This window comes from Argopecten irradians, chromosome 6 (assembly GCF_041381155.1).
Source record: "Argopecten irradians isolate NY chromosome 6, Ai_NY, whole genome shotgun sequence".
Lineage (NCBI taxonomy): Eukaryota > Metazoa > Mollusca > Bivalvia > Pectinida > Pectinidae > Argopecten > Argopecten irradians.
This window is the reverse complement of record NC_091139.1, coordinates 31,455,533-31,478,795: the sequence shown is the minus strand read 5'-3', so window position 1 is coordinate 31,478,795 and position 23,263 is coordinate 31,455,533. Positions and strand designations below refer to the sequence as shown.

The 23,263-nt window shown below is 33.8% G+C and overlaps 1 protein-coding gene across 1 annotated transcript; it reads right to left on the bottom strand.

Annotated features, from left to right (window-relative positions):
• Nucleotides 1–1,022: 1,022 nt before the first annotated feature.
• On the bottom strand, nucleotides 1,023–22,001 carry LOC138325636 (serine palmitoyltransferase 1-like). The gene is made up of 16 exons (XM_069271425.1): nucleotides 21,657–22,001; nucleotides 21,142–21,249; nucleotides 15,573–15,676; nucleotides 12,857–12,950; nucleotides 10,638–10,710; nucleotides 9,946–10,078; nucleotides 9,515–9,644; nucleotides 8,681–8,770; nucleotides 7,533–7,640; nucleotides 6,848–6,943; nucleotides 6,281–6,377; nucleotides 5,752–5,806; nucleotides 5,317–5,434; nucleotides 4,929–5,002; nucleotides 4,416–4,508; nucleotides 1,023–3,315 (listed from the first exon to the last, which is right to left on the bottom strand). Exons 1-16 carry the CDS (start codon nucleotides 21,720–21,722, stop codon nucleotides 3,309–3,311), a joined length of 1,446 nt encoding a protein of 481 aa, XP_069127526.1. The 5' UTR covers nucleotides 21,723–22,001; the 3' UTR covers nucleotides 1,023–3,308.
• Nucleotides 22,002–23,263: the final 1,262 nt, after the last annotated feature.

Genomic DNA, 23,263 nt, shown 5'->3' with positions numbered 1-23,263 from the left:
CATGCAATAAAGCTAGGTAGAATTTGTAACAAATTTTTTTCAGAAACAAGGCTGGTTTTACTAGAAAAGATACTAATGACGAGATTTGCGCTGAAAATATCACGCAATTTTCATGTATGGAGAATTGACTTGCAGTAGCATTTTTGTTCTCTAATTTATTTCAAAATAGTGGGAAACCGAATAGGTAAAATTGCAATAAAACGTCGAGGTATGAGAGAAAAATACTCTTTCATGCATGGATATGAAGGATAGGGATATTCGGCAAGCCTCAGGTTTTACAACATTTTGTGACCCTTGGGTAGAATATCCCTATCCTTCATATCTACATATGAAAGAGTCTTATAATACCACATTGACCTCAATCACAGTCCATAATTGATGGATATTATAATATACAACTGAAGTGTTTTTAAGGTATATATATGTGAGTTAAGACCCATGTTCTGTGACTGAATTACACATCAATGAATTATTACACCTTTATTAAAGTATACATTTAAAAGAACATGTGTTACTTACTGCTGCAGAATCAGTAATTTCGGTAGTGTATCTGCTTCTTTGGTTTGTTGTTCATGCTGAAATATTTCTGGTCCGAGTGACAGGGTCTAAACCATTAAAAAAAATTTTCAGAAAATTCCATCCCCTAAAACTGATGATCAGTGAAAGTATTGTGAAGTCACTATAACATTGTCTCAAGTCTAAGTTCAAGTTCGTATGACTTGTCTTGTGCTTCTTGCACTTTTTACCTATTTCCTCTAGAGAAACAGTAATGGAACTAGCACAATACTGGAATCACCCAAGGACAACGTGCAGAATCAAAGGAAAACGTCAGCTAGAATCATCCAGATTTTCATTGCAGTGATTCATACAAATCAGGTATATGCACTGTTAGGTTTCAGTAATATTACATCACACAAGCAAGTGTATATAACTCTCGTGTTGTTTATAAAGCTGAGTAGTATACATGCAAAATGTATACAAACTTGTTTCGTACTAACTAGAGATAAAATTCAACAAGTACCAATAGTTCATTTATATTTATTCAAGCAATATGCAGAAAATCATGAATAGGAGATTACTATAAAGAATTTATCCCAGTCTTAATTGACTGATGACAAATGGCAGTATGATTGGAGATCTTTTGTCATTATTACATGAAAAACATTATCAAACGTTAGCAGTTTAGATGGTTGAAAGTTTATATGAACATATGACTTTTACAACCACATTATATTTAATTTTACACATATTGACAAATCATTATGAACATCACAATAACATGTTCTTTGTAGGTTTAATTTATCCAGGTTGAAATTCAATTTCACCAGTCTCTAACACAACTTCCTTTCTCTATTGTATGTGAGGGGAGATAACTCAAAACACTCTCTTCCTCAATAATGTCTTAGAGTTCATGTGAATACAAAAGAAAAACAGGAAAATAAACGAATACAAAAAATCCAGTATAAAAGTTACATAAAAAATAAAGATGCAATATCAGCAGAATTTAAAGATTCCTGATAATTATGTCGCCACTGCAAATGAAATGTCAAAATAAAAACGAAAAAAAAAAAAAAATGTCATCATCTGTTTAATAACAAATGTTGATAAATTATTTTGTTTATAAATGCATAGATGATTAATTGTTCACATTTGATAAATACTATATATATATATACAAATCATATGAATTGTTACAACATGACATTCTATAAACTGGCAAGCGTATGTATCATCTAACAGGAAAACAAGCTTGTAACCAAAGTGCTTGCAGCAAATTCATGGTTATAACAAATCTTATTACCCTTTTGTGTGTGGCAGTCAGATTAATATCGGATCTGGTAAGATCGTCATGTGACGCTTCGACAGCTCACAGAAACACATAAGTAAATATGAATATGACAGGTTTTGTTTTCAATATGGATGTTAAAAAAGTTGGATTTAAAAAGATATCACATTGGCATCACACTTTATGTGTACATGTATAGCAGAAAAAGAAACTCACAAGTTCCATGCTATCACATCAGTTTGATCATCAATTCTTTATCAGATAAAATTTCACACTTTTCACACATGTCTTTGATGAACAGCCACAAAAATAAATAATGTGATAATGAAAGTTAAAAATCAAACAAGAATGAAGCAATCAATTTGGAATTGATCGCACATCAACAAACAAAATCATATTGATAAATTCAGAATTAAAGTTAATTCTATAAGAGTTGTATCATCATATTTCCTTTTCTAATTTAGCTGAAAACACATCAATCTTTGTACATAAAGATAATGTTGATAAATTAAACAAAACACTACACTTACAAGATTAAAGGGTCATTACCATCTTTAAATGAACACTTTATAAAACTGCTCAGGATTTACGTTTACACTTTGGTAAAGAAAAAATAAAGCTACAAATAAATAGAAAAGATTTTGTAAAGAAAACTTAAAATGAGTGATCAGTGACAAGATCATGTTCCATAATCCATCCAGTCCAAATTCACACAAAAGCACAACAAAGTGCATGGTAATATATTTACAATGTTACATCACATCCCTTCATACATAAATAAATTGTGATTTGTGAATCCTTTACACACATGATCAACACCACACTTTACACATTCAACACACATACATGTACACATGTATGTAAATTTATAATATGTTTGTATACAGTGAAATCAAATTGACCTGAAATGCACCAATAATTGACAAGAATAATTTTTCGGCCCATTTGACATAAGTTGAACCGGCCTGTACTTGACAAAAAGTTCATGTCAGACAGAATGCTTATAAATTTCATGAAAATTCTTTTAGATGTTTTGTGGGGTCAAAATGACTTGAAATTCACCTAAAATATTCTATGGTTTAAATCTTCAGATTGAATTAAGAACATTATTTTATCAGACTTTATTTATCATAAAACATTTTTCCAGCCTAGGGTTGATAATGTAATATAGTTCATGCCTCATAACACTGAAATTCTAAAAGGGACATATTCATCCCTAAGGACATATGCAAAATGTCTGACTAATGCACTTCTGATTTCAACACATTCATTCCTAAAAAAACATTTGTACTCTTCTGATTCTAGGGGTGGAATGTTTCATTTGAAGATTTCAGGGTTAACAAGTCAAATATCACCCATTCACCCCTTAAGAAACACTTGGACTCTTCTGAGTCTAAGGGTGGATCAGTTCAAAATATTAATGTTCTCAATGACAACTCATGATTGTTGATAAATTAATGTTTTGGCACAGAACCTGTTAGTTTTCATACGTTGGTCTCCAGCTAGAGGACTCCGGCTTCCATTAATAACTGAAAAAAAAAATCCATTTCATCACTTTAGAATATTCTGTATTTGTATATTACAGAGTTATCTGCCCTTGAAGATTGGTATTTATTGTTAAAGTTAGATTGCTGTTAATTTCACTGTAACAATATGTAACTTAAACATTTGATATTTAAATACTGATGCATGACATGTAACTTAATGATTTAGTTTCCCAAAAGCATATGTTGGCCTACAAGAGAGCCGAAATCTAGGGATTATATATTCCTGGTTTTGAATAAAGCACCTTCAATCAATACCATGTTCAGTGACTTCGGGTTTTGTCGGATTCCGAATCGTATCACGTGGCTGACGTTCGACACTACCTGCATGTGGTGAGCCAGGTAACTAGAGTAAGCGCACATGTGTTTGTATACATTTTCCTTCCGGCTAATATGGGCAAATCATGCTGGTATATGTCCACAGATTGAGTATTTGAAAGATCCAATTTACCGTAAAACATTGTGTGTTTCAAATATTGTAATGTGCGAGCATTATTTTCTTTGTATATAGAGTCTGATGAGGTCGACCACATGTTTTGTTTATGAAAAATTGTTGACATTTTCTCTTGGTTTCACAATTCTCGTTTTACTTCAAGATTGTCGCGACGATGTTCGGAAGAGTTCGGAATGATTCGGCATCTTTCGAGCCTATTTTTCACGTGTACACGTTAAAAAGATTTTTTTACTTTTATAATTAAAAATACTACCAGTGCTGCAACTTTATAAAAAGTGGTAAAATTAGAAAGTTTAAAACTCAGACAGATGGAGAAAAATGTGTATAACACTTAAACAGTTTTCACTATGACAAAAAGAGCGAAGGTCATAGACCATACAACTTTAAGTAATCTGTTTGCGAATGTAACGTCACGCTTTTCAGAGAAAATGATGTGAGTTTTGCTCACAAAATAATGACATCACCATGGACAGCTATCCCCAAGGAAGGTAACTCTGTTATATGGAAAGAGAAAACGGCAGAATTCTAGAAAATACACATCAGAAGCACACACTAAGAGTTTGCCAAATCTCAAAAAAGTGCATACGAAGGCTGAATCCTGATGCTATCTAATATCCTTTGGTTTACTAACCTGTTTAGCACCGCAGTACAAGCTTTCCCAAGGAGTTCCATACTGCTATCAATCTCCTCGTCTGTCAAGTTGGAATTCACCGACAGCCTTATACTGAAACATGACAAAAATAACACAGTTAAGTTTTATTCTAAAATACAAAATCCTCACTATGTCCTGTCAGAGTTAATATTTCTAACAGTTCATAAAAATCAACTTTCTGAGAACCCTCCACCTATAAACAGTTCCAGGATAAGGGTTTAGGGGCTTTAAAATTGCTGACAATAGCAGTGGTTGGGCAGCAATACAAAACATTATATTCAGATACTACAGTACCAGGTAACTGCCCAAAACTGGTTTTGAATTGACAATAATCACATAATTTAAAACAGAGGAGACACAATCTGATCAAAAACATGGCTATAATGTTGAATATTTGTTTCTTTAGGAATCATGATATCTACCCTCAATTGTAGCTTTCACAGTGTTATATATCTTTAATGATAACGACCATCATCAAAGTGAAGAGGTTACCTTGGTTTTGGTACGATGTGTTCTTCACACTCGAGGTATCTTGCCACAGTTATGGCCACACCTAATTCTCGGGCCTGAAATCACATAAAATTAGATATGTATATAGACGCTTCCAAACACTAAATATTGACTGTTTTCTTTTCCTTGATATAAATTTTACATTTGATTGACCTACCTTCTAAATTTTACAGGTTTAGAAATGGGTACAAAAATTTAATATATGTATTACATGTAATAAGAATAAGATAAATTAAATGTACAATATAACCTGTTGAAACGGGCTGTTGTCGAGTCTGGATTCCTGTCTATTAGGGCCTAGTTGTATGGTATAATCCTTATTAACAAAAATAACTAACTATGTACGATATATGTGGTCTATAATACTCACCTTATCTACAATCTTGTCTAATGTCTGTTCATTAAGAGATCGGTCATCGTTCAGTTCCTCAAGTCTCACATGTTTTATTGGTGCAATAGGGTCACCATTTACCTGTATTCCAGGTATTCTTAGATCAGACAAAAAATAAATTCATTTTGTTAATTACATTTTTTTTCAAAAATAACTCCATATTCTATTTGCAATACTTTTTTTAAAAATAAGTGTTTGAAAGATTTTTAAGTACCCTTTAAAATATTGTTAAAAAAATCAAACTCTTGTTTTTTTATTATGCTTACAACAAATTTGCAGCTATATCATTGATAGTAATTTTCATTCCCCATCAAGGTTCCTATAAGATCCATACAACTATGCTCATAGTGAAGTGAAGAGTGTGTTTTACTCTATATGAATGTGGCTATATGCATTCAGCAAATTGATCTTTACCTGGATAATTTCTCATGAACTCGTTGGCAGTTGTGTTTTAGTTTAGATAGCATTGCTGAAAGAAAAGAAAAAATCATTTTGTCAGTGGATTTTTATTCATGACAAGAAGAAAATGGAAACTAACAGTGGTCTAAGCTGTATGTTTAGAATCTGAAAAATAAATCCATCATAAAATCTGTACATCTATTCAAAACTACTTAAACATGTATTACCAAGAGAAACTAGACTGGACAAATAAACCCCCCCGCTGTACAAATTTAGTAATACCTCCATTACTAGGGGACATTGCAGAACCCTATATAGTTAACTCGACTCCCTTTGATGTCACGGTTCTGTGTACCAAATTTTAACAACATACCGATATATGTCAAGTAGTCTAGGAGGAGTTTGTTGGACAAAGTTGTGTCTACAGACAGACAGACAGATGGACGACCCCACCCCTACCCCATCCCCACTTTAACTTTGTTGCGGGGGGTATCGTTATAAATATTCTTACTGATTATAATGTTCCTGTTATAAAAAAACTTACATGGGCCCTGTTCCATGGTATGGAGGGCTTCTATAGCGACGGTAGCAAGCATGGGTGGAAGTGAGGCCGAGAAACAGTACCCAAGACCAGACAGACGCTGAAAAAAAAATCATCAAAAAAAATTCTGTTTAATTGTATTGATGCAGATAACATATTCAAACCAGAAATTTGACATTTGTCAGGAAGTCCCCTGCCTCTTTTTATTGACCCTCAGCTGTGCATTGGCTCAAGTTTTTTTTATCTGATAATTGTGACATTGGCCACAAAGGTTTTAGAACAAGGTACCACCATTATAATATATTTTTCACTGAAATTGGAAAAGCAGACAATTTTGAAATCATGCCCTTTTCAGGGGCCACAATAGCAATCTTTGAATCTTTAGGATGAATTCAAACCAATATTCCACACCTGCATTATACATACTATAAACTACATGTATTGTCAAGTAAAATTTAAAAAAAAAATCATCTTGTTTTTTTTTTTTTAAGGAAATGTCTGGAAACCTATTGTAGATAGACAGACAGTGATTTCTATAAGGCTCCAGCATCTTTGACTCAGAACATGTACCTGATGGTCTATCACATATTTCTTCCCACAACAGAATCCTCCACATGTCCCCATCGAGTTTTCCAGTATTGCTGAGATTAAATCTACCTCATCTCTCTGAAATCAACAGAAAAAGGTTTCATAGTTATTTATGTTGTTAGAGTGATGAACAATTGATGTCCAGACAAACATAATTTTGAAGGACAGGGTAAATGCATATTCCTGTCTAGTGACCCCTCAGGATCACACTATGTCGGCAAGCCTCGGGTTTTACATTTTGTGAGCCTTGGGTAGGATATCCCTATCCTTCATATCCACATATGAAAGACTCATATATTAGTGACCTTGTATCATAGCATTAAAATGGGTCTGTCAAGTGGACAGGGATATCTCCAAAGATTTTTTCACAAGGATTGCGATATCCACTTGACACACCCTTGTTTGATTGTTTTTCTCCCATACATAGTAGAAAATGATAAAACTTCAGTTGCTCTCCAGCTTTTTCATCCCGCCATTATCACAAAAAACATTGTACGTCAAAAGTGATGACCTAATCAACAATGCACGCCATGGTTACCCCTCATGTTTTGATGACATCACATAATTGTCAAGTATCTGTGCCCCTGTGTAAGAAAGAGTTATCTTTTCCCAAGCACCCATGGGATATCCCAGTAAAGTATAAAAGTTTTTAACATGGAATACTTACTGAAACATCAAAGTGTTCTGTAACTCCTTTGCCGTTAGCCCCCAACACACCAAACGACATACTCTCCTCCAGAAACAATCGTAGCTTGTATTTCCACTTAAGCGCAATCTGTAAATACAAACAAATCATATTTTCAGAGAAATTAACTAATTTTGCAAACAAACTATAATAGCTTTACATTCAAATTAAGACAAGACCAGATTCTGTAATATTTAGGGGTGTAACAATACATCGATATAATGTGATTGCATGCCTCTCAACTCGATCAATCAATGGCAATTTCAAAAAGTCAATGACAATCGTGATAGTATGTCAAACTATTTATAGTTTCAATTGTCAGATAATTTTCTTTTCTGTAACTAAAATCATGTACTCACTAAGGACTGATAAACAGACTCATAGAGGATTGATAAACAGACTAACAGTCACGATAAAATTTCACTTTTTCCATGCTATTTAATCAAAATGCAAACACCGACAATGTTCTCAATCATAATCGTTATTGCGTTTGAGTTGGTACTGATGCTAGCAGGTAAAGGAATGTAACTCTAAACCAATACTGCACTAGATGTACATCTTGGTGGCCAATTCATCAACTGGATTTTAATAATTATTTCAGAATGCAATACTATTGCAATTGTAGTCTGCAATAGTTAAACTATTGCAAAAGTATTGCAATAGTTAAGATTGTAGGCGATAGTCACCCCTAGTAATAATATAGGATTAAAGACAATAGCAATATCCTACAATAAGTACCTACTAAATGTTCTAGTCAAAGTCAATACTGGATTGATTGGTTGGTTAGGTGAACATCCTATTAACAGCCAGAGTCATAGAAAACACAAAGAAGGAATAAACCTAGAACGGTCATCCAGGAGGCCAACTAAAAACAAAGGCGGGGTAGTTGGTTAATCATTGTCTACAGTTGGACACACAGACAAACCGAATCCAGTATACCCCCCTTACTTCCATGTAAAGAATATGTATACCAAATGATAAAACAAGAACAATACTACATATCATTAAAGTCAGGAAAATGTACTGATCATCAGAGACAATACATAGGCCTATTACTATTAATATTTAAAAGACAATACTGAAAATTACCAGTACATGCATAAATCAATTCCTTGTAACACATCACATACCAGTTCTTTGAGAGGACATATGTCAGCGTAGTTCATATATAATCCTTCCACTACCAAAAACCTCCTAGTTACTTTGGCTTTCTTTGGAATCTGTTAAAATGAGAAATCAATTATGTACAAGTAAGAATAATCAAGATTTCTTCTTTTATTGACAAATTTCTCAATTATAAAGACACTAACACTGCTAAACCACTTTCTTTTGTGTGTGATTTACTTTCGCGAATTTTGTGAACCAAATAAATGGGCGAACAATTTATATCTGTATCTACGTCATCTATATGATAGGAGTTATATTAAATTGTTAAATCGGTGAATAATTATCTTCATGAAATTGTATTTAAACGGAAATCACAAAATCACTTTCATCTGATTGGCTAACTGAAAATAAGAGATCATGTTTTGTTATTGTTTTCCTCCTTTCAGGACATCTTGTTGTTTATTTTTTTCCGACACTCACCTCAGACAACCAGTAAAAGTGCATAAGTCATGTTTGCAGATGCCACTTTTGATTTCCAAAACCCGATTGAGGAGATTTTGGTGTCTTTGTTGAAACAAGACTATTATCGTTTTAGTGACGGAACTTTGTATAGGATGATTTTGAAAGGAAACTTACTGCTCTTTCTAACAGTATTGGTGAAGCTTGGTGGGGTAGATTTTTTGTCTCAGGAAGTTTTCCATCCTTCTCGTATTTGTAGAATATGAGTTTTACCAATTTTTTATGTAGACCCTAAGACCTCTATAAATGGTGTATGGACACTCTGGACAGATGATGCAAACTGTAACTAATTTTCATATCCCAGTGCTTCTGTCCAGTTACCTGGCGGCATGCTTTACCTTTTTATCCTCCTCCTGTTGGATCTTCAACAGTCTCTCCAAGTCTGCCATATCGTTGTGTTTGAACCATTTGATGGCACTACGAGAGGCTACCAAACCTTTCTGTATGGCAAAGCACACTCCCTCATCTCTGTCAACAAAGAGGAAAAAAATCAAAATATTTGTGAGTCAAAAAATTTCCCACATACTTTTGAAATCAGGAAATGATGCAACAAATTGAGACACGACAGGGTAAACCAGGATAACACTAGAACAGCCTCCTAGATTCATGCCTGGGGTAAAAAGAGCTTGCATAGGTGATGAAGACTGGAAGTGCCAATTTATATAGCTTTCTCACCAACTCATTTTACAGATGTTTCATAATTTGGAAAATACTTTGCATTGAATTATAAAATGTAGTTGCACCAAAAAAGTTGTGATATCAAACTTACACAAATATGACATCCCCACGTTTTGAGTAGGCTGGGATAGCACTGGCTATGGTAGCAAAGCCATACGAGTAGAGAATTGACTCTTCACAATCCATAAACTTGGATAGTCTTTCCTCCAGGTCCAGATGTACATCTGTAGAGGTAAACCACAACATCACATGCTTACAACATCATAAGATTTATAACATCGCATGGTCATGAAATCAAATTACAGTATCAACTGAAGAAATATTTGAGACATAATTGCCAGTTATCAACTAAGTTTAGTTGTAATTTTTTTGCCTTTTACCTGAATCCATCATTACCCTTACTGTGAAATCATTTGTTTTCGTGGATTTCGTTTTGTTTTTTTACACCGAAATTTTACTAAAAATTTCTTCCATACGAAAATTGATATAATAATGAATGTGTACAAATGTCTGGTAAGTTTATATATTCATAAGATGATTGGTATCACACTGCATAAAGAATATTTCAAGGAGTATGATGACAAGTTCAAAGCGCCAGTCAAAAGGTATCGTTCTCACATTTTGGTAGACTATACCTACCAACAAATAATTGATTGAGTCTATCAGGAAATTATCAACGCTGACATGAAAATTGTTTCATGAACACATCTGACAAAACAATAATTTAGTACAAACTCTAGGTTGAGCACAACGAAAATAACAGATTTCTCAGTAAACACTTACCCATGGTGCCATAGAAGCCTCTGGGACCACAGGATCCAACACCGTACTTCCTCATGGTCTTAATAGCAGCATCCTGTAACAAAACATATTCCATAACCGTTAAAACCAAAGAAAATACATCAGGAAAAGTTATCAACAACTACAAATGTATGGGAACATATATAATATGTATGTGATGACCATTATAACCTTTTAGTGTAATTGATAAAATTAACAACTGAAAGTAGCTTTTGTGTCAAACAGTTCTAATGGGAACTAGTCAACAGTAAAGCTATTAGGCTATATGATTAATAGGATACTGTGAGTTGAAGCTAATATATATATTTGTTACCTGACTCTCTATATGTAAATGAAGTAATTTCGTCTATTGACCGTCAATAGTTTGACTGTTGACCGGTACGGAACGTTTGCATACGTTTATTGTTGACGTCATAATTTATTGTTGACTTTATAAACACAGGCGCTTTTTCTTTTTGTGAAAGTCTTTCATCACCAGTGAAGCTCAGTGATAAGTTTAAGATTGTGGTTCAAGTAACAAAACAGTTGTTTCAAGCCTTTTCAGTCAAAACTCTTTCCCTCGGTGTTGGGACCAACCCTATAGACTGTTTCCCTTGGCCTCCGACCTCGTAAAACAGTTCATGAGGTTGGTCCCAACATCTCAGGAAAGAGTTTTGACTGTTGACTGAAATAGCATGAAACAACTGTATAATATATAATAAATAAATGTTGAATATCCTTGTGATGGAATTAAAATATATATACATGTATATCAATTATGTAACCTTGTTTGGATGAAACCAAAAACTTGAATCTGCTTTTCATTTTAAACTATTTATTCTCCATGATTCATGTATTGTTCCTTCTAAGTTGTAATATCTCTTACAAGTTCCATACAAAATGAAATATGGGACTAGAGTTATGCAGTTATTTTGTTGTTTGATTTTCTGTTCAGTATATCAAACATGTCCTAAAAATAGCTTCAAGGAATTGTACTTGCCTCAGAGTTAAAATAGCAAATGAATGATATCCTCTTAATAATTTGATTACATAAGGTTACACAAGTGCAAGTGGTTATTGAATATTGAATTTATTTCATATGAGTAAATTGTTTTTTAAAAGTTAAAAGATTTGAGCTAACTGTTGTGTGACCTGTTTCTGACACAATTACATCAGCTATAATCTGGTCAGACTAAGATTTTTTTCTTTGCCAATTATAATACCGGTATGTAGGTAAAATGTAAAAGGTAATGATAATGTCATAATCAACAAGCAATCACCGGTATGTAAGTAAAATGTAAAAGGTAATGATAATGTATGTAAGTAAAATGTAAAAGGTAATGATAATGTCATAATCAACAAGCAATCACCGGTATGTAGGTAAAATGTAAAAGGTAATGATAATGTCATAATCAACAAGCAATCACCGGTATGTAGGTAAAATGTAAAAGGTAATGATAATGTCATAATCAACAAGCAATCACCGGTCATAATCAACAAGCAATCACCGGTATGTAGGTAAAATGTAAAAGGTAATGATATTGTCATAATCAACAAGCAATCACCGGTATGTAAGTAAAATGTAAAAGGTAATGATAATGTCATAATCAACAAGCAATCACCGGTATGTAGGTAAAATGTAAAAGGTAATGATAATGTCATAATCAACAAGCAATCACCGGTATGTAGGTAAAATGTAAAAGGTAATGATAATGTCATAATCAACAAGCAATCACCGGTATGTAAGTAAAATGTAAAAGGTAATGATAATGTCATAATCAACAAGCAATCACCGGTATGTAGGTAAAATTTAATCAACAAGCAATCACCGGTATGTAAGTAAAATGTAAAAGGTAATGATAATGTCATAATCAACAAGCAATCACCGGTATGTAAGTAAAATGTAAAAGGTAATGATAATGTCATAATCAACAAGCAATCACCGGTATGTAGGTAAAATGTAAAAGGTAATGATAATGTCATAATCAACAAGCAATCACCGGTATGTAAGTAAAATGTAAAAGGTAATGATATTGTCATAATCAACAAGCAATCACCGGTATGTAAGTAAAATGTAAAAGGTAATGATAATGTCATAATCAACAAGCAATCAATCATTAACAATGTTAACATTTTGTGTTGGAGTTAAAAGTTTAAAATTTTGACCAATCAGAAGACTGGGAGATCATATATTCCACTGATATTAAGTAAGGGGTACCTACCTCTATCTCTGGTTTACCAGCCATTCCCAGGAAATTTAATGTTGCCAAGTTCACACATTTTTTCCCATTGACTTCCACATATTTCCCTGGTTTTCTGACAATACACATTCAAAGTAAAGTAACTTATGTGATATAGTGAACATGAGATAAATTTGGCTAATACAACTTTAATCTGTATTCTTCCACTATAAATGTAAATGTCAAGACATATGCATAAAGGTAACTTCCTTTCCTCCATTTGAAATTGAAATGGAGGGGCAGCCAACAGGATAGGACAAGACAGTAGTGTTGGGAATCGGTTGTAAAATGGTAATCGATCATCGGTTTAGGACAATTTACTAATTATCGATTTTATAATCGGATACTATTTATAGAAAGCTCTACTATATTATATATTTCACCTTTTAGTTTTTCTGAAGAATTTTAGAAAGATATCCACTGAACCAACAGTCATGAAAAAGTATTTTTTTTAATTCAAATTCTTGAGTATCTATGATGTGTTATGTATGACACTAAATACATGTAGTTATGAGATAAGGGAGATAACTCCTATAGCTTTTTTATCAATACATCCTATGAAGGTCATATCATTGATTTAGGTTATAGAACTTTCTAGAATATAATCATGTATAAACAAATATGTTTGTAAACATGTTGATTTTAAGTAGAGATCTAGAATGATCTATTTCCAGAAAGTTATGTGTGTTTACTTGTTTACTGTTTTGAGTTAGATATTTCTAGAAGTAGAAGGTTCTCCAATATTCTTGAATTACGGTTTAGCTATATATACTCCAGCTGTCCAAGGCTAATCAGAACTGTAATTAGAACTGTGATGAGACCTGTAATAAGACATATCAAGAATTGTACAGCGCCATATAAGATTTTATTGGGAGAGCTATTGTGACTTTATCTGTGGATTATTACAACACTTTGTGTGGATTTATTCATATTGCCTGGAACTTTACAAATCATCTGTGGACATTCAATTTTCCTTGTGGATTCGTGATTATTGTTAATTTGAAACCTGGAAGGATCAAGGATTATACCAGGACATTCGCATACAGATAAGTAACACTTTAAATCATCGTACTAGTCTTGTACCACCACCAATTACTTTAGATATCGTAAACCATCTCTGTATAATATTGTATATATAATTAAATTGTGTTTTGAATTTAGCTGCTGGTTTCTCCTTTCTGTTATTCGTTCATGTAACAGATGTTTAAAATATTTTGATATGTGATTTTGCACTGATATATAACATAATAAAGGTTCAGAACAGTATAAGATAAGCATGAGTTATCTCCCATTTTAATAATCGATTATTACCTTTCATAATTGATAGTCTTTGGAAAAATCATAATCGATCGATCATCGATTAAAATCGAGAATCGGTCCAACACTACAAGACAGGACAGATTTGGGTAACAATTATAATTAGGGATGTATTCTCCTGTGCTTTCAGTCCCATTGAAGTCTTTTTCGACAAAGATCAAAGAAGTTATGAGGTTTTCAAATTTATACAATTTGTCAATATCTGTAGCAAGTTGCCAGTTGCAAATTTTGTCAAAAGATTACATTTCTATTTTTAGTAGATTTTTTATACAGGGATTTTAAGAAATGGCCAATTTGGCCGCCATTTTGAAATTGTGTCTTTTTTTCGCTTTAAGTAGAGCCACAGTTTTACCATACTTTACTGAAATTATTTTTACTTAAATCACTGCACCAGCATTTTTAGCTGTATCAAGCTTAATTTTGCTGTAAATCTTAACTAGGTTCATGGTAACTTAAATATTGAGCATTAATGTGTGATATGATACACTTTTGTCACTTTATTTTTTCATTTAATGGCAATTTGAGCACTTTTATCTTTTACTCTTAATTATTGAAATATAAAAAATATTCAAATAGGGCAGAAAAGTAAGCACACGGACCCCCCATTTTTCTGCCTGATTTAGAAAGAACAACCCTTTCCCTATTGATATGCAAAATATTAACAAAAGTTTAAAACAAGAACTTTTTCTATATTAAAAGGGTTAAATTTGGCAAAAATGGCTGAAAATTGTGAATTTTGTAGCTCAAAATTAAGGGGTAGAGGTAGCATATGTTGTTATTCTGAGAAAAATATGAGTCTCATTAATCAAAACTGGTATATTTTTAAAGAAGACAACTGGGAAGTAAATTCTACAAACATTCATACTTATCAAACTCCTCATTAGGAAATTATGGCTTTAATCTTTTGTGTATGTGGTCAAAACGGCAAAACTCATATACCGGTATATAAGATCCAATATTTTGTCAACTACCGGTAGGTATCTTTGAGTGACAATAGCTCAAAAACGAGCACATGGACATATGTTTTTTCTTCCATTTTCTTTTATGGTATGAACTCCTATTTCCAAAAATCTATATCAGAAAAAAAGTTTAAAACAAGAAAATTTTGACTTCTCAGAGGAGTACATCCTTAACACTTCTATCTGCAATTCATAATAGGTGCATAATAAAAGAGTTTGGTGGCACTTGTTGCATTCATCATAAATGAGGTAAATTTCCTATCTATTAGATATTCCTCAATTTCAAACTTGTTTTATTCTTTTCTTTAACATTGCAAGATGTGAATTCTCCTTGGTACCCTACTAGCTAGTTCATCATATATTAATTTTTTATTTCTGATTATCTGCACAAAGTGACAATAAAACAAATATGAATAATATACCCTGATATAATGTTTTTCTCCAAAGACAGCAGTACTGGGTGATCAGCAGGTACATCTTTCTCTAGAGGCTCTGGTACCCAGTCAGCTATCAGCTCCTCTTCTTCCTGTACATCAAACAACCGTTAATTCTCACATCTAAAATCATATCAATGTCAGGTTATTCTGTAGTCTGAATTTTCCGATGACCTCGCTATAGACACAAATAAGTAATCGTATAGCAGATACATCAGAACTTGAGACCTCGCTATAGACACAAATAAGTAATTGTATAGCAGATACATCAGAACTTGAGACCTCGCTATAGACACAAATAAGTAATTGTATAGCAGATACATCAGAACTTGAGCCCTCGCTATAGACACAAATAAGTAATTGTATAGCAGATACATCAGAACTTGAGCCCTTGCTATAGACACAAATAAGTAATTGTAAAGCAGATACATCAGAACTTGAGCCCTCGCTATAGACACAAATAAGTAATTGTATAGCAGATACATCAGAACTTGAGACCGACGCTATAGACACAAATAATTAATTGTATAGCAGATACATCAGAACTTGAGCCCTCGCTATAGACACAAAAAATTAATTGTAAAGCAGATACATCAGAACTTGAGACCTCAGTATAGACACAAATAAGTAATTGTATAGCAGATACATCAGAACTTGAGACCGACGCTATAGACACAAATAAGTAATTGTATAACAGATACATCAGAACTTGAGCCCTCGCTATAGACACAAATAATTAATTGTATAGCAGATACATCAGAACTTGAGACCTCGCTATAGACACAAATAAGTAATTGTATAGCAGATACATCAGAACTTGAGCCCTCGCTATAGACACAAATAAGTAATTGTATAGCAGATACATCAGAACTTGAGACCTCACTATAGACACAAATAAGTAATTGTATAGCAGATACATCAGAACTTGAGCCCTCGCTATAGACACAAATAAGTAATTGTATAGCAGATACATCAGAACTTGAGACCTCGCTATAGACACAAATAAGTAATTGTATAACAGATACATCAGAACTTGAGACCTCGCTATAGACACAAATAAGTAATTGTATAGCAGATACATCAGAACTTGAGACCGACGCTATAGACACAAATAAGTAATTGTGTAGCAGATACGTCAGAACTTGAGACCTCACTATAGACACAAATAAGTAATTGTATAGCAGATACATCAGAACTTGAGACCTCAGTATAGTTTGGTTTGTTTATTTTTACGTCCTATTAACAGCCAGGGTCATGTAAGGACGTGCCAGGTTTGTTGGTGGAGGAAAGCCGGAGTACCCGGAGAAAAACCACCGGCCAACGGTCAGTACCTGGCAACTGCCCCACATGGGATTCGAACCCTCTTCGAATTCCCAGAGGTGGAGGGCTTGTGGTAATATGTCGAGACATCTTAACCACTCGGCCACCGCGGCCCCCTCAGTATAGACACAAATAAGTAATTGTATAGCAGATACATCAGAACTTGAGACCGACGCTATAGACACAAATAAGTAATTGTATAGCAGATACATCAGAACTTGAGGCCTCAGTATAGACACAAATAAGTAATTGTATAGCAGATACATCAGAACTTGAGACCTCGCTATAGACACAAATAATTAATTGTATAGCAGATACATCAGAACTTGAGACCTCGCTATAGACACAAATAATTAATTGTAAAGCAGATACATCAGAACTTGAGACCTCGCTATAGACAAAAATAATTAATTGTACAGCAGATACATCAGAACTTGAGCCCTCGCTATAGACACAAATAATTAATTGTATAGCAGATACATCAGAACTTGAGACCTCGCTATAGACACAAATAAGTAATTGTATAGCAGATACATCAGAACTTGAGCCCTCGCTATAGACACAAATAAGTAATTGTATAGCAGATACATCAGAACTTGAGACCTCGCTATAGACACAAATAATTAATTGTATAGCAGATACATCAGAACTTGAGACCTCACTATAGACACAAATAAGTAATTGTATAGCAGATACATCAGAACTTGAGACCTCGCTATAGACACAAATAAGTAATTGTATAGCAGATACATCAGAACTTGAGACCTCGCTATAGACACAAATAAGTAATTGTATAACAGATACATCAGAACTTGAGACCTCAGTATAGACACAAATAAGTAATTGTATAGCAGATACATCAGAACTTGAGCCCTCGCTATAGACACAAATAAGTAATTGTATAGCAGATACATCAGAACTTGAGACCTCGCTATAGACACAAATAAGTAATTGTATAGCAGATACATCAGAACTTGAGCCCTCGCTATAGACACAAATAAGTAATTGTATAGCAGATACATCAGAACTTGAGACCTCGCTATAGACACAAATAAGTAATTGTATAGCAGATACATCAGAACTTGAGCCCTCGCTATAGACACAAATAAGTAATTGTATAGCAGATACATCAGAACTTGAGCCCTTGCTATAGACACAAATAAGTAATTGTAAAGCAGATACATCAGAACTTGAGCCCTCGCTATAGACACAAATAAGTAATTGTATAGCAGATACATCAGAACTTGAGACCGACGCTATAGACAACAAATAATTAATTGTATAGCAGATACATCAGAACTTGAGCCCTCAGTATAGACACAAATAATTAATTGTATAGCAGATACATCAGAACTTGAGACCTCGCTATAGACAAAAATAATTAATTGTATAGCAGATACATCAGAACTTGAGACCTCGCTATAGACACAAATAATTAATTGTAAAGCAGATACATCAGAACTTGAGACCTCGCTATAGACAAAAATAATTAATTGTATAGCAGATACATCAGAACTTGAGCCCTCGCTATAGACACAAAAAATTAATTGTAAAGCAGATACATCAGAACTTGAGACCTCAGTATAGACACAAATAAGTAATTGTATAGCAGATACATCAGAACTTGAGACCGACGCTATAGACACAAATAAGTAATTGTATAACAGATACATCAGAACTTGAGCCCTCGCTATAGACAAAAATAATTAATTGTATAGCAAATACATCAGAACTTGAGACCTCGCTATAGACACAAATAATTAATTGTAAAGCAGATACATCAGAACTTGAGACCTCGCTATAGACAAAAATAATTAATTGTACAGCAGATACATCAGAACTTGAGCCCTCGCTATAGACACAAAAAATTAATTGTAAAGCAGATACATCAGAACTTGAGACCTCAGTATAGACACAAATAAGTAATTGTATAGCAGATACATCAGAACTTGAGACCGACGCTATAGACACAAATAATTAATTGTATAACAGATACATCAGAACTTGAGCCCTCGCTATAGACACAAAAAATTAATTGTAAAGCAGATACATCAGAACTTGAGACCTCAGTATAGACACAAATAAGTAATTGTATAGCAGATACATCAGAACTTGAGACCGACGCTATAGACACAAATAATTAATTGTATAACAGATACATCAGAACTTGAGCCCTCGCTATAGACACAAATAATTAATTGTATAACAGATACATCAGAACTTGAGCCCTCGCTATAGACACAAATAAGTAATTGTATAGCAGATACATCAGAACTTGAGCCCTCGCTATAGACACAAATAAGTAATTGTAAAGCAGATACATCAGAACTTGAGCCCTCACTATAGACACAAATAATTAATTGTATAACAGATACATCAGAACTTGAGCCCTCGCTATAGACACAAATAAGTAATTGTATAACAGATACATCAGAACTTGAGACCTCGCTATAGACACAAATAAGTAATTGTATAACAGATACATCAGAACTTGAGCCCTCAGTATAGACACAAATAATTAATTGTATAGCAGATACATCAGAACTTGAGACCGACGCTATAGACACAAATAAGTAATTGTGTAGCAGATACGTCAGAACTTGAGACCTCACTATAGACACAAATAAGTAATTGTATAGCAGATACATCAGAACTTGAGACCTCAGTATAGTTTGGTTTGTTTATTTTTACGTCCTATTAACAGCCAGGGTCATGTAAGGACGTGCCAGGTTTGTTGGTGGAGGAAAGCCGGAGTACCCGGAGAAAAACCACCGGCCAACGGTCAGTACCTGGCAACTGCCCCACATGGGATTCGAACCCTCTTCGAATTCCCAGAGGTGGAGGGCTTGTGGTAATATGTCGAGACATCTTAACCACTCGGCCACCGCGGCCCCCCTCAGTATAGACACAAATAAGTAATTGTATAGCAGATACATCAGAACTTGAGACCGACGCTATAGACACAAATAAGTAATTGTATAGCAGATACATCAGAACTTGAGACCTCACTATAGACACAAATAAGTAATTGTATAGCAGATACATCAGAACTTGAGACCTCGCTATAGACACAAATAATTAATTGTAAAGCAGATACATCAGAACTTGAGCCCTCACTATAGACACAAATAATTAATTGTATAGCAGATACATCAGAATTTGAGACCTCGCTATAGACACAAATAAGTAATTGTATAGCAGATACATCAGAACTTGAGGCCTCAGTATAGACACAAATAAGTAATTGTATAGCAGATACATCAGAACTTGAGACCTCGCTATAGACACAAATAAGTAATTGTATAGCAGATACATCAGAACTTGAGACCGACGCTATAGACACAAATAAGTAATTGTATAGCAGATACATCAGAACTTGAGACCTCACTATAGACACGAATAAGTAATTGTAAAGCAGATACATCAGAACTTGAGACCTCGCTATAGACACAAATAATTAATTGTAAAGCAGATACATCAGAACTTGAGCCCTCGCTATAGACAAAAATAATTAATTGTATAGCAGATAGATCAGAACTTGAGACCTCGCTATAGACACAAATAAGTGATTGTATAGCAGATACATCAGAACTTGAGACCTCACTATAGACACAAATAAGTAATTGTATAGCAGATACATCAGAACTTGAGCCCTCGCTATAGACACAAATAAGTAATTGTATAGCAAATACATCAGAACTTGAGCCATCTATCATACCTATACCTAGGTTGGCATTTGGATGACAAATATTGCCATTATTATAACATCAGAACCCTTTGGGTAATTAGTTATACTGGTTTAAGTTAGCCTTACTGGAAGTAAAGGATAAACAGTTCTGGTCATGTCACTCTGATCCTGTTCTCATCAAGCTAAGTCTCAAAGGTTGTTTCACCAAAAATTTATAAAAACATACAAACTTCCGGTTGCAATTGGCTGCTGTAAGATTTGGACAGTCCTTTACTGGCAGGCGACCAGTTCTCGCCATCACATCTGTATCTGTTCAATTTCCATGCAAATATAGCCAATAAAGCTTTCTTCTGATAGAAGACACTATCATGTTGATTTCCACAAAAAAATGTGTTGAAATTTGTCTGTGATCATACAAGTACATATGCGATGGCGAGAATTGGTACTCGGCAAGAACTGGTCGCTTGCATGTACATGCACACAAGGAAGTGAGACAGTGTCAAAATTATCATTTAGTGACAAAAACCTGTGCTTCAAATATACACTTACCTTCTTTGTTAGAATTATTTCTGGTCCACCAGCATATGACTTAGAAAACACAAGTTTGATGATCAGGACAATAAGACAAGCTTCAAATATCAGGTGATAGACTGGGGCCTGTAATCATGAATATTTCGATTTCGTCAAATAGAAATAATGGAAAACTAACCAGTTTTATCATGTTATAGTTTGGAAGTGTTTTATTGTATATACAGTATTACTGTATCTATTGTATTTTTTAATCATTAAATTATCACGGATAAATTATAAATGTACGTATGCGACTCCTAAATATACAATGGAAATAAATTTATCGAACTTTAAAATGCGATAGAATGTGGATCATTCTTGTTGCATAAGTCCACATACACCTTAGCCTATTTGTTTACTCATAACCAGCTGATGACAGGGCAACAAGTTTTGTTGTACAAGCTAATCCTGACACAATTATTCTTATGAGACGTTACTTAAACATTAACAATGAACCGATCTCTTCATTCAACTCCAACTAATAAGATACATACCTGTAAGAACGCTTCAATCATTTCATAAAGATCGGAGACTGGTGGAATCAACTGGACGGACGCCATGTTGGATACCTGTATGAAGGGACGTCACTCTGACAGAATTTTGTTACTGTCAGCAAGGGCCGTTTTCGATTATGCGGTTTGACTGGTCGGACCTAGTTGTTCGTTTATGAATTAAAGACGGACCTGGTGATATTATATCGTTTTCAGACGAGCTTTGACAAAACCCTCACAGGCCTGTATCAGAAACTGCAGGTCCGTCATGATTTATACCTGAAATAATGACTTTTACAAACGGTCGAACCGGTTGTTCCGAATAAAGGAAAACGGCCTAACGTTAGGTGTTTTTTATTCAGACTATTTTATGATAAAGGTTATGGATCTAGATTTCTATTTCAATAAATATTTTTAACTTCTGCATTTCTATCTTCTTTTTTGACAATTGAAAAACTTGAAAAAACAGTAAAAAAATGTATTTTCTAGTAAATAAAAACTTTCATACAGAAAAGAGTTATTATTTTGGTAAAAACACCTTTTACATAAGAGGGGGGTTAGCTCTATCCATATTTCATATCATTATTATTCTGATGTAAATCATGTGTTTTAACGGCCGTTTTTTTTTAAAAGATGCTCCACCGCCAACAGAGCATAAATGATATTCATCAATTGATCAATAATTGGTGTTTAATCGTGTATATATACGTCTAATTAACACAAAAAATAATACAAAATAATTTGTTTTGCCTTCGGTGCATGAACAATCAGTATTTCATTCCTTATAGGATATAGTGCCACGGAATTTTTTCGGGATGCAATTAATTATTTTTTATATTTTCAACTTGAAGTAAAATTAGAAGCTCAAACTTTTCAATGTCGGTAATGGTGTAAATTAAGTAACTTTTGTAACTGAAGAAAAATACTAAATCGTCTGCTCCTGTTTTTAATAGTGAAAAAATACCATTTGTCAGCGGTGGAACATCTTTAAAGGCCCATTACCTTTCTGGAGCAAAATTTAAAGGTTTCTTAAAAACATTAATAACAAAAGAAAATATATGTCGATGGCTTAAGATGAGGTTACAACACCAAAAATATGCAAGATTTCCTGTCTAATGTACGATAACAGTGGAGATTCATTTCGCTGTTTTGTCGTCTGGCGCAGTGATAGTCAACTACCGCGCGACATTTAGGACGACGGCGGGAAACATAAAACAACCCGCGTTATGAAAATTAACATTTTATTTATTCTAATTAAATAGTTCTGAAGGCGATGATAAGTTTGCTAGTAAACGTATAGTTAATAATTTCTGCGACTCTACAAAATTATTGATCTCGTTTTACATTCCTATTTTAAAAATTAAAAGCCGTTTCGGAAAGGAAGTGGCCCTTTAAACTTAACATCATGGTCTCTTACTGTCTTTGTTCAGAAAAACATTTTTTGTTGTTTATTTAACTGCTGTTTCGGTTGATGTGTATGAAGTTATACTGGTATCACTTTATCCTTAATATACCATCTTATAGCCTGCGAATTGCTTTTATTTCACCATCAATACAACAGGGAATCTGACCCCGGTTTAACTCACCACAAAAGCACTGGCTTCTGGAGC

Excerpts from the sequence above, each read along its gene's own strand:
- LOC138325636 (XM_069271425.1), bottom strand. The coding sequence starts at position 21,722 with ATGGCGTCCGTCCAGTTGATTCCACCAGTCTCCGATCTTTATGAAATG. Across the intron at positions 10,079-10,637 it reads AGGCTTCTATGGCACCATGG|ATGTACATCTGGACCTGGAG; the intron begins GTAAGTGTTTAC and ends TTACCTCTACAG. Across the intron at positions 8,771-9,514 it reads AACAGGAGGAGGATAAAAAG|ATTCCAAAGAAAGCCAAAGT; the intron begins GTAAAGCATGCC and ends TCATTTTAACAG.